Genomic DNA, 12,703 nt, shown 5'->3' with positions numbered 1-12,703 from the left:
TCTATAATGTGATTCATTAAGTTAATACATTTTTGATATTAAAATAATATAAAATAAATTTACATCAAATCTAATAATTCAATATTAAATGAGAAAGTTTATGAAAACATTTTTATTAAAATCTGATGAGTACTTAACCAGCAAAAGAAAAAGGAGTAATTCTACACTATTGGATAAAATCTTACACCATTAATGACTATTTGATGGCTATAAATAACAAAACTTGCTAGTCCCCTAACATTTCTCATATTAAATTTAGTACAAATAAGTATAACAGAAAAATATTACACATACAAAGTCTTTTATAAACTAAGCCCAACTAAATTAAACAATAACAAAAATTATATTAATTATAACTGTTTTTTGTTATATTAAACCAACTTAGTTGAATTTAGTTAACAAAAAGACTTAGATGTGAAGTATTATTCTAAGCAACAAATCATTTCACATCAATCCACTAGTACTAGTTTGAAAAAAACTGAGACGGTGAATTCCTCATTATTGCTGTCGTTTTAGCAAACTAGTTTTCGGAACTTGGTTTATATTGGATGACCCGCTCTCGTTGTGTGTGATAAATCCTTTGACAAAAGAAGAAACTAAGTTGTTATTAGTTAATCCTTTATGCCACCAACTCCAACGGTGTTGAAGAAGCAATAAAAATAAAAGTGAATTTTAGAGAAACTAACCTCCCTCTTAATTACAAAAAAGGTTTCTTGTCATTCAAGTGTTTAATGCACAACAGTATATAAAGTTCTTCTGTGCTCCACTTCATAGAAAATGGAAAATCTTCATGGCTTATGCTTATAAATTTGGCTTTCTTCTTGAATTCCATGATACCTACGCAAAATTTTCTACAGTTCTGCTTTACTATATGATTTGTTTTGTGACGAAGGTGAGTAAAATACCTCACTTTATTTAATTTTTATTTTGTCTATTTGAATATTTTGCATTTCCTAACTTGTAACAATATGAAATTATAAATTATTGCAGCTGTTCTAGTTCTGAACCATACTAATTGTTCTTGGATCCTGATCCTCAGAGAATTGTTAATCATACATTTCCATATATATATATATATATAGATGGAGAAAGAGAAAGAGGATTGCAATAGTAGAATTTTTTAGTTAGTTAGTATAATCCTCAATTCCATTTTTTGTCTTGCTTAATTCAGTGAAGGAATCAGCATGTTGTTTTCAGTGAAATTCTGATGGTTATGCTTGCTTTGAATTGTTTAATCTAAATGCTAGCTTGACCCTTTAGTTATCCTTTGTTTTCGTACGTGTCTTAATCTTGTTCCTCAAATATTTCAGTGCTTGAAAACAAGACACTTTTCTGCAACATTCACTGACCACAGATAGGTGGCAAAAATGGAAAATCAACACCAATGATTTATGTATTGTTCTTTTTAAAACTAAGAGAATGCAGTTCCACTTTTAACAAAGAATGCTTTTTCTTTATAAAGCACAAGGGGAGAACCAAGCTTTAAGCTTTTTCTTTTTCAGTTCTATTTTATCTAGGATTCTCCATTATCACAATGCTCTTTATTTATTTATTTATTTATTTTTTAACCCCTTCTCCCTTCTTGGCTGTTTGTCAGACGTTTAAGCACCGTTTCTATAAGAGAGATTTCTTTATTCTAAATGGAAAGTGCACTTTAATACAGCATTATTTAAAGTTCACAAACTAGCTTTAGGCTTTTTTTTTTACTTTTTTTTTCTTTATTAAATGTTAGAGTCAGCATAACATCTAACTATTGAATGAACTAACATTCCTGAATGCCACATCTGAAAGAAGTAAATCCCTTTCCCTATTCAGAATCTGTTTATCGGTAAGTTGCAATATGTGATGCATTCTGCATCAACAAAATCATTTTCTGTACTAAAATAAAATTTTCAGAAAAATTTGTTGGCCAAAGTTGTTTTAAATGATTTCCATAAAAGTTCCATATTTTCAGAACTGAAGGTATCACTGACTTTGACTATGTTCATGATTAGCATAGTTAATTTTAGCCTTGAACATGTTCTACTTTTCTAGCCGTATGATATGCTAATAATTTGCTGCAATTTCCAAATGCAAACCAGGAAAGCATGATTAACAGTTGAGATCAGAAATTGTAACTATCCTTGTCTGACTCAAACCAAAGCAAGTTCGATGAAGTTGCAGTTATCCATCGTTGTGCTTGTCCTTCTAAGCTTCATAGTTTCACTCTTTGAATTGATTGTAGCTGATTTAAACTCTGACAAACAAGCTCTCTTAGAGTTTGCTTCAGCCGTTCCACATGCACCAAGGCTAAACTGGAATGAGTCTACTTCAGTTTGCAACTCATGGATTGGTGTGACTTGTAACTCGAACAGAACCCGAGTCACCGGCATCCATCTCCCGGGAATTGGACTAACCGGTTCAATTCCAGAGAACACTTTAGGAAAACTAGACACTCTTAGAGTCCTTAGCCTTCATTCAAATGGCCTTAAAGGAAATCTTCCTTCTGACATAGTTTCCATTCCTTCACTCCAATTTGCACTGCTTCACCACAATAATTTCTCAGGTCCAATTCCTTCCTCTGTCTCCCCTAAACTCGTGGCATTCGATGTTTCCTTTAACTCCTTCTCTGGAAGAATTCCACCAGCATTTCAGAATCTGAGAAGACTCACCTGGTTGTATTTACAACACAACAACATTTCTGGAACTATCCCTGAATTCAACCTTCCAAAGCTTAAACAATTGAATTTGAGCTATAATAACTTGAATGGAACAATTCCAAATTCTGTTAAGACATTTCCTTACACTTCTTTCGTAGGTAACTCGCGCTTATGCGGACCGCCTCTCAACAATTGCTCATCGATATCCCCTTTTCCATCTCCTTCCCCTGAGTATCAACCATCCTCTCCATCAACTACACAAGATCAAAAGGATCATAAGAATAACTTTGGCCTAGCTACTATACTTGCTCTTGTCATTGGAGGCATTGCATTTCTCTCTCTGCTAGTTTTAGTGTTCTTTATATGCTGTCTGAAGCGAAAACCGAAAGACAGTACTAAAAAAAGCGGTGGCATACTCAAAGGGAAGGGATCTTGTGCTGGAAAGACTGAGATTTCCAAGAGTTTTGGGAGTGGAGTTCAAGAGGCCGAAAAGAACAAGTTATTCTTCTTTGAAGGTTCATCTTATAGCTTTGATCTTGAGGACTTACTGAAGGCTTCGGCCGAAGTTCTTGGTAAAGGGAGTTATGGAACAGCATACAAGGCTGTTTTGGAGGAAGGAACAACTGTGGTAGTTAAGCGGTTGAAGGAAGTTGTTGTTGGAAAGAAGGAGTTTGAGCAGCAGATGGAAATTGTTGGGAGGATTGGACGCCACCCGAATGTCATGCCGCTTCGCGCTTATTACTATTCCAAAGATGAGAAGCTTCTAGTTTATAACTTCATGCTTGGTGGAAGCTTGTTTCACTTGTTGCATGGTAAGTTCTAAGTCCACCATTGCTCCATGTATTTGTTGTCAATTAGCATGGCATTTTTTGCACTCATTGCTTAGCTTTGTTCAGTAATTGGTAATCCATCGTAAAATTGAAGTAAGAATTTGTATGTAAGAGCGTAATTCCTGCCATAACCAGTACTAATTGATAATCCTATGTATTTGACTTATCTTCTGTCCCAAACAACAATAGGAAACAAGGGTGCAACAAGAACTCCATTAGACTGGGATTCAAGGGTGAAGATTTCACTTGGAGCAGCCAAGGGAATTGCATTCATTCACTCTGAATGCGGTCCAAAGTTCACACATGGCAACATCAAATCCACCAATGTTCTCATATCCCAAGAACTTGATGCCTGCATATCCGATATTGGCTTGCCTCCACTGATGAACACTCCGGCAACCATGTCAAGAGCCAATGGCTACCGTGCTCCAGAAGTAATTGATGCGAAGAAGATCACACAAAAATCTGATGTGTACAGCTTTGGTGTGCTGCTTCTTGAAATGTTGACAGGGAAGACACCAATGAGGCATCCGGGGCATGAAGACATCGTCGATCTTCCAAGGTGGGTGAAGTCTGTTGTTAGGGAAGAATGGACAGCTGAAGTTTTCGATGAGGAGCTTCTAAGAGGCCAATATGTTGAAGAGGAGATGGTGCAGATGCTTCAGATTGCATTGGCTTGTGTTGCTAAGGCACCTGATATGAGGCCTAGAATGGATGAAGCTGTTAGGATGATAGAGGAAATAAAGCACCCCGACTCAAAGAACCGGCCGTCCTCTGAGTCGGAGTCTAATGCGCAAACACCATGATTGAAGAGTGTTCCTGGGGACAACATAGGATTTCATTTGAAGAAGAACAAGTCTTGTGTTTTCCTGATTGATATTGTGTCCTCAAGCAATAATAAAGTTAAGTTTCATTGTAAAATACTAATGTTTTTTGTTCTTGTTGGTTATAGAAGTTTTTCAGCTGGTTCTGCTTTGTTGGCTTTTGAAACTTCATTGCTGATTGTTGTTCAGTGAATGGAAATAATTCGAGTTTCATCGTGCAGACCAGTGGATCATATTAACAAACATGTTGTGTGCTCCCTTCAATAATATAGCTCGATCCTTTGGCCATACCTCCATAATCTCATGTATTAATATTACTATTTTATACCTACAGAAATGAATATGGTGAAAGATATATACAAACACTAAGAAAACTGTAGAGCCTTACTAAAATTTGTGAAGTCCAGTAGTGTTGAAAACTTAAAATGTTAATGGATATGATGAAAGACATACACAAAATTTAGAAAAAAAAGTTTACACAGTTGATTAATAGTTGGAGACTATAGTGTTCAAGGCTACAGTGGACTCAATTTTTATTTTGGTCCTGAGATTCATGCAATTATTCAATTTGGTCCCCGAAATTCAAAATTATATATATTAGTCCTCCAGATATAAGTCCGGGTACTAGGGGTGCACAGACCCGGCCCGGCCCGGTCCCGAACACTTTAGAGGCTAATTTGGTGTGATTTCATCGGGTTTAGGGTCGGGTAAGGATCTCAAAAATAGATCTGGTCATTATTTCGGGTCGGGTCCGGGCCATAGCTCGGGTTACCCGAAGCCAGCTCGGTGGCCCGGTCATCATACACAATTAATATTTTGTGTTATTAGTGATGGATCATGACTATTCTTATGTGGAATTTAAGTATTGTAAACCTTAATATTTTGTGTTATTAGTCATTATAAGACTATAAGTTAATGTTTTATGTTTAGAATGCATAAGACTTTAGACTAATGCATAATATTGTGTTATTTGTATTGATTTAAATATTTGGTATTATTAGACAATATTAGTTTTGATTGTGGTTTTGCTTTAGTATTGATTGTGGTTATACTTTAATTTTAAAGAAGGGTTGGTTCTTGTTATATTTTTCTAAGCAAATTTTACCATGTTAAATAATGGTTGGAGTCTTGGAAATTTGGATATTTTTACATGCTAGCTTACAAGAAGGTATCAACGTAATGTAATGTTAACGGCCCGATTTTCACCCGGTTTTCACCCCGGTATAATTGTGACCCGAAAGTGTATTGGTTTCATCGGGTCTAGGGTCGGGTTCGGGTCTAATAAATAGACCCGGTGTATATTTCGGGTCGGGTCTGGGTCACATCAAACCCGGTTTCACCCGGCCCATGTGCACCCCTACCGGGTACTAATATGGTCCCTCAACTTTTTTCGGCGATGATTCGGCAAATGGAGTGCTGAGATGGCACCCTCACTGCTACGCTGGATAATGAGTAAATGACGTCGTTTATTCTTGGCGCCCAAACAAGTCAGAAATAAAGAATAGTGGAGGTAGAGAAGAAGAATAATACTTTATTTTGGGTCTCCATCATTTCTTCTCCCTTCATATACAAAGCGATGACATTTCTGACTTGTTTGTGTGCCAAGGGTAAACGAAGTCGTTTACTCATCATCCAGCGTGGCAGGGAGGGTGTCATCTCAGTATTCCGTTTGTCTAGTTATCGTCGAAAAGAGTCGATGGACCACATTAGTACCCGGACTTAAATCTGAAGGATCAGTATAGGTAATTTTAAATTTTAGGGACCAAAATGAATAATCGCATGAATCTCAAGGATCAAAATAGCGATTTAATCGCTATAGTGACTAAACTAAGGATTAGATGATCTCAATACGTTTAGATTATTGCCAAAACATATTTTTTAATTAAATTTTATTTATTAATTAATTTTTATATATTATTTAATTTTAAAATTTTAGATTTAATTTTTAATTTATTTTATTATTCATTATCCATCTATCACAAACCTCAGGATATAACAATGTCAGTTTTTATGGAAGAAGAAAAAAGTATTGTCACCTGAGACCTCCATTATTCCATGATCATATGTTCTATGTAAAAGAAGAAGATAATCTTAAAGAATTAATGGAGTAATTTTTATTGAATGGACAAAATGAAAAGGAACCATGTTTTTAATCCTAATAAAATTGATCCCTTTTTATATACTCACACTTGTTAATTATTTTTGAGGGGTATTAACTGATGGGCTGCTACTGGTTCATTGGGCTACAGTTGAGTTATACTTTGGGCTGCTGCTCTCATTACCCCCCTCAAGCTCAAGTTGCTCCTTGAAACAACTCTGAGCTTGTCTTTGAGCCTCTCATAACTGATTGTTGACAAAGATTTTGTTAAAATGTCAGCAACTTGTTCAATTCCAGGAATATGTACAACTTGTAATGACTTGTTGTTGATCTTTTCTCGAACAACTTGGATATCTAACTGAAAGTGCTTCGTTTTATCATGTAAGACTGGATTTGCAGTGAGTAAAACAATGCTTAAATTGTCACAAAATATTGATGGAGCAATAGTCAATGCAATCTTCAACTCAGACAGCAAATTCTTCACCCATGTAATCTCTGCTTCACAGGTTGCTAGGCTTCGAAATTCTACCTCAGTTGAAGAACTACTTATAGTTGTTTGTTTCCTGCAAGACCAAGTAACCAAATCAGTTCCGAAGAAGACATAATAAGCTGAAACAGACCTCCGATCCTCTAAATCTGTTGCCCAGTCAGAATAAAAATACCATACAACTTATAGTCATTTCATTTATGGAAGAGCAAACCATGTTCTTGTGTTCCTTGAAGGTATCTTAAAGTCCTCTTCAAAGCCTTCCAGTGAGCAAGTAAAGGGCTATGCATGAATTGAGAAACCTTCCTCACAACAAAACTCAAGTTAGGCCTAATGATGGTAACATGTTGTAATGTACCTACCATAGATTTAAAGAGATTTGGATCCTCAAATTGTTCTGAACTTGTAGACAGTAAATACAAAGAGGAGATCATAGGAGTAGGCATAGCACTTGCCGTACTCATTCCTAATTTAGACAGTAAGTCTTTAATATATTTAATTTGGGATAAATGAAGCTGTCCAGTTTCAGTTTTATGAACCTTAATACCAAGAAAGTAGGATAATTCTCCCAAGTTTTTTAGAGTAAAAATCTTGTTTAACTTTTGTATCATAACATCAATTTCATTTGAATCATTACCAGTGATGATAATGTGATCAACATAACATAGAATATAAATGACACAATAAGATCCATGTTTGATGAATAAAGATGTATCAGACTTAGTACTAACAAAGTGAAAACTGTTTAGAGTATTGTTAAACTTTAGAAACCATTCTCTCGGAGCCTGCTTGAGGCTATAAAGGGCTTTATTTAATTTACACACTAAACTGTCAGAATCATGAGAGAAACTAGTAGGTTGATGCATATATATAGTTTCATGTAAATCACCATTACGAAAAGCATTATTAAAATCCAATTGTCTTATAATCCAGTCTTTAGATAAAGCTATACTTAATAGAATTCGAATGGTGGCAGGTCTAATAACATGACTAAACACCTGTTCAAAATCAAATTCTTTAAATTGGTGGAAGCCTTGAGCCATCAACCTGGCTTTGTACTTTTGTATGGTGCTATTAAGAAGCCATTTTATAGTGAAGACCCATTTAGATCCAATAATTTTGACATTTTGAGATTTTGGCACAAGTGTCCAAGTATGATTTTTGATTAAGGCATCATACTCCTCTTGCATAGCATTTTTCCAATGAGGAATAGCTAATGCAGCACTAGGTGTTTTAAGAGGTGTTTCATGTAAAACGTTTAAATTAACATTACTAATTAAGGCTTTGGGTTTGAAATTTTCAGTATTAGACTGGTGAGCATGGGATGTTGATTTAGAGGTTTAAGAGATATAAGAGCATCTGCAGATGTAGGAACGGGTGCAGAATTATTATTATTATTATTATTATTATTATTATTATTATTATTATTATTATTATTATTATTATTGATAGAGTCAATAGGTGGAGGGTAGATTTGTATCCTAGAGATGGGAATAGGATGTTGTGTTTCAATAGCAAAGTGTATTGAATTAGAATTAGTAGGAGTACTTGGATTATGACTACTAATATCGCTAAGGTTACGATTTGTATACTGAATATTTGAAATAGAAGAACTATGAGATGAAGAGCCTAAAACAGAACCTATACTAGGAATAAAATAGTTAAAAGAACTAGATTTATCATAATTTCTAGAGGAGTCATTCTTATCAGTTTTAACAAATAGTTCTTTGTAAGGAAAGGAGGTTTCATCCAATTGAACATGTCTTGTGGTATAAAGTTTATCACAAGGTGAAAGGCATTTGTAGCCTTTTGAGTTTGGGGCATAACCAAGAAAGACACATTTATGAGATCTAAAATCTAATTTTATTTTATTGTAAGGCCTTAAAAGAGGAAAATAGCTACTACCAAAAACTCTTAGAGAAGTATAATCAGGGACAGTGTTAAACAAGGTCTCGTAAGGAGATTTGTTGTCCAAAATTTGAGTTGGGATGTGATTAATTAAGTAAGTCGCTATTAAAACAGCCTCATCCCAGAAAATAAATGGCATAGAGGCTGTAGATAACATAGTAAGACTCATTTCAATGAGGTGCCTATATTTTCTCTCAACCCTGCCATTTTGTTCTGGAGTGTAAGGACAACTAAACCTTTAAACAATACCTTCGTTGGCTAGGAATTGACTAAACTGATGAGAAGTGTATTTTCCACTATTATCAGACTGAAAAGCTTTTATTTTGTGGTTTGTAAGATTTTTCATTTGCTGTTTAAACTGTTTGAAAGCTAACAGAACTTGAGATTTAGAGACAAATAAAAAAGAAAAGTATACCAAGAATATGCATTAATAAAGGTAACATAATAACAAAATCCTAAGTGTGATACAATGGGTGCTGGACCCAAACATTAGAGTAAACAAGTTAGAGAGGTCTATTGTAGACAGTAAGTGAGGAATTAAAAGGCAATTTATGCATTTTAGCATGCATACAATTTTCACACACATCAAAAAACAAAGTATCTTTATTCTTGTTCATGTCAATATTACAACTTGATAGAATTGTGAGTACAGTTTTCTTGGCTGTGTGGCCAAGTCTTTTATGCCACAAGTTCAAAGAAACTTTGGAAGAAATAAAAGCATAAAGTTGTAAAGAATCTAGAGAAAACTTAGGAACAGTAACATTGAAAAATCTGTAAATGCCACCATGTCTATGTCCTTGAAGAAGCACTTTGTCAATTTGCTGGTATTTAACAAAACACACATAAGCATAAAATTGAAAATAAACATCATTATCTTCAGCAAATTTGGAGACACTGATAAGATTTTTGGGGATTTCTGGAGAATAAATTAATTGTTGTAATCTGAAATATCTGTTAGAATCATAAGCATATAATAAAGAAGTACCAATTTTAGATATATGCAAACCTGAGCCATTCCCAATCTAAACTTAGTCAGAGCCTGAGTATTCTGAGGATGTAATAAACAAAGATGAATAAGGAGTAATGTGGTGGAAAGCACCAGTATTTGGGTACCATGAGGAGTCAGCAATAGATCCTAGAGTAGCTATGTAGGTAGTAGGATGATGAAAAGATGGAGGGGGTGGTGGTGGTGTAGTTGTAGTAGTGCTGGCTTGTGACATATTAGAAAAGTTTGGTGAATTGGTGAAGGAGGTGGAAGAGGGAGACTGAGAATTTTGTGATGGAGGAGGTATATGCTGGTTGAATCTACTGAAACAATGCCAAGCAATGTGACCAAATCTATTACATACCTGGCATTGTGGCCTATTTTCACTAAAAAAGGATCTGCCTCCTCGTGAAAAACTACCACCTCTACCTCTTCTTCCTCCAAAACCACGACCTAAATTGAAATTGGAAGGAAATGAACTCTAAGAGATATTAGCTTGAATCGTAGTGGTTGTGGATTTTTGGAATTTACCAAGCATATCATCAAAGGTTAAAATTTGAGTTTCAACCTCACAAAGACTGAAAATTTCTCGTTTGGAATTGACAATATGAATTAAAACTTGATATTCTTCATTCAATCCCTCAAGCAGTGCATCAACATGTTCTTCAGCTGATCCCTTTTTATACATGTTCTTCAACATGTTCTTCAATTGAAAAGGAAACATGTTTTTAATCCTAACAAAAATGATCCCTTTTTATATACCAAAACTTGTTAACTATTCTTAAGGGGTATTACCTGATGGGCTATTACTGGTTCATTGGACTGCAGTTGACTTATACTTTGGGCTGCTGCTCTCAATACTATGAATATGATCCATGGCTTCAAAATAACATGCAAATTGATTTTTGAGTTGAAAAAGGCTAAGAACCGATATGAAGAAGGTACTATGCCCTCGAAACCATTCTTTGTGTCTTGACCGGATGCAACAGAAGAAAAGACAATAGAAAGAATAGCATCTTAGTACCTTGACGCTCTATTTCTTTTGTTATCATCTATATATTAATATCACATTTTGTTTTAACTTATATAAACTATCATAATTTCTCTCATGTCAGGCGTGGTAAATAGGGATGGCAAAACTCTCCGAGATACAGGGATCCCTGCGGGGATTGCTTCGAATAGAGATCAGACTGTGGAAATTTTTTTTGTAGAAATGGGAACAGGGGGCGAAATTTCCCGAGGCAGATGCGGGGACCTGAGCGGGGATCCCCGCCCCATCCTCGCTAGTCCCCGAAATTCATAAATTTACTTAATTGTTCTTAATAGTTTATTTGTCATATATGTTTTTTAGTCATTTCACTTACCATATATATATATATATATATATATATATATATATATATATATATATATATATATATATATAAAGAGAGAGAAACCCAAAATTTCTAATCCTCATTTGCATAACTTTTCTTCAATTCACAGATCCCTAGCGTTGTCCATACTCCATTCAACCTCTCTGCAACCACCCCTTCACCACTCTCCCGTCTCACCGCATTGTCACCTCTCACCGTTCCATCACCCTCACTATGGCATTCCTTTTCACAACTCTGTCGTCGTGTCCATTCTCCTCTCTGTTGCTGCGTCCCCCACCTCATCCATTGTCTGTGCTCTGCCTCACCGTGGCATCCCCACTGCGTCATTTTGAAAGAGTCATCATCTTATCGTTTAGATTTTTTGTATAAAATCTTGCTATTTTTGTATAGGATTGATACTTTCAGCTCTATTCCAATGGAAATTAATAATTAGTCAGAACTATCAGAGAGATGGAGAATGGGGTCCCCACGGAAATGAGTCCTGTGAAAAATGAAAATAGGGGGCAGTATTCTCCCACAACGGAAAATGGAGACAAGGACGAAGAACAAATCTGGGGGCGGGGATGGAGAGCAGGGAGGCATTTCCCGCCCCGCCTGTCCCGTTGACATCTGATGCACGAATTGTGAATCACACTTTTCACAACTCGTACCACTAACCAGCAAGTGCACTGGGTCGTCCAAGTAATACCTTACATGAGTAAGGGTCGATCCCACGGAGATTGTTGGTTTGAAGAAATCTATGGTTATCTTGTAAATCTTAGTCAGGAAATCAATTATAATTATCAGTATGAATTGCGAAGAATAAAAGAGCATGGATTAAATACTTGTTCAGCAGTAATGGAGAATATGTTGGAGTTTTGAGACTCATGCCGTCAAAGAGTACAAAGTTCAGATCTAAAATGTCATGAGGTACAAAGTAAATCTCTAAAAGTTGTTTAAATACTAAACTAGTAACCTAGGTTTATAGAAAATGAGTAAACTATGATAGATAGTGCAGAAATCCACTTCTGGGGCCCATTTGGTGTGTGCTGGGGCTGAGACTTAAGCTTCTCACGTGCTTGGGCTGTTTCTGGAGTTGAACGCCAGGTTGTAACCTGTTTCTGGCGTTGAACTCCAACTTGTAACCTGTTTCTGGCGCTGAACGCCAGACTGCAACATGAAACTGGCATTGAACGCCAGTTTACATCATCTATCCTTGAGAAAAATATGGACTATTATATATTGCTGGAAAGCCCTGGATGTCTACTTTCTAACGCAATTGAGAGCGCGCCAATTGAACTCCTGTAGCTCCAGAAAATTCATTTTGAGTGCAGGGAGGTCAGAATCCAATAACATCTGCAGTCCTTTTTCAGCCTAAATCAGATTTTTGCTCAGCTCCCTCAATTTCAGCCAGAAAATACCTGAAATCACAGAAAAACACACAAACTCATAGTAAAGTCTAGAAATGTGATTTTTATTTAAAAACTAATAAAAATATAATAAAAAGTGACTAAAACATATTAAAAACTACCTAAAAACAATGCCAAAAGCGTATAAATTATCCGCTCATCACAACA

At 35.6% G+C, this 12,703-nt stretch overlaps 1 protein-coding gene across 2 annotated transcripts; it reads left to right on the top strand.

Annotated features, from left to right (window-relative positions):
* The first annotated feature begins 570 nt into the window (after positions 1-570).
* On the top strand, positions 571-4,583 carry LOC112782980 (probable inactive receptor kinase At5g58300). 2 transcript variants are annotated; one of them, XM_025825689.3, is made up of 3 exons: positions 571-892; positions 2,082-3,451; positions 3,659-4,583. In XM_025825689.3, the coding sequence occupies exons 2-3, from the start codon at positions 2,152-2,154 to the stop codon at positions 4,273-4,275; spliced, it is 1,917 nt and encodes a 638-aa protein (XP_025681474.1). In that variant the 5' UTR covers positions 571-892; positions 2,082-2,151; the 3' UTR covers positions 4,276-4,583. The 2 variants fall into 2 exon arrangements, with proteins under 2 accessions (XP_025681474.1, XP_025681473.1); XM_025825688.3 differs by lacking the exon at positions 571-892 and adding an exon at positions 1,512-1,828.
* Positions 4,584-12,703: the final 8,120 nt, after the last annotated feature.

This window comes from Arachis hypogaea, chromosome 20 (assembly GCF_003086295.3).
Source record: "Arachis hypogaea cultivar Tifrunner chromosome 20, arahy.Tifrunner.gnm2.J5K5, whole genome shotgun sequence".
NCBI lineage: Eukaryota > Viridiplantae > Streptophyta > Magnoliopsida > Fabales > Fabaceae > Arachis > Arachis hypogaea.
Note: the sequence above shows the minus strand (reverse complement) of the source record. Positions and strands in the feature narration are given on the sequence as shown.

Excerpts from the sequence above, each read along its gene's own strand:
- LOC112782980 (XM_025825689.3), top strand. The coding sequence starts at position 2,152 with ATGAAGTTGCAGTTATCCATCGTTGTGCTTGTCCTTCTAAGCTTCATA. Across the intron at positions 3,452-3,658 it reads CTTGTTTCACTTGTTGCATG|GAAACAAGGGTGCAACAAGA; the intron begins GTAAGTTCTAAG and ends AAACAACAATAG.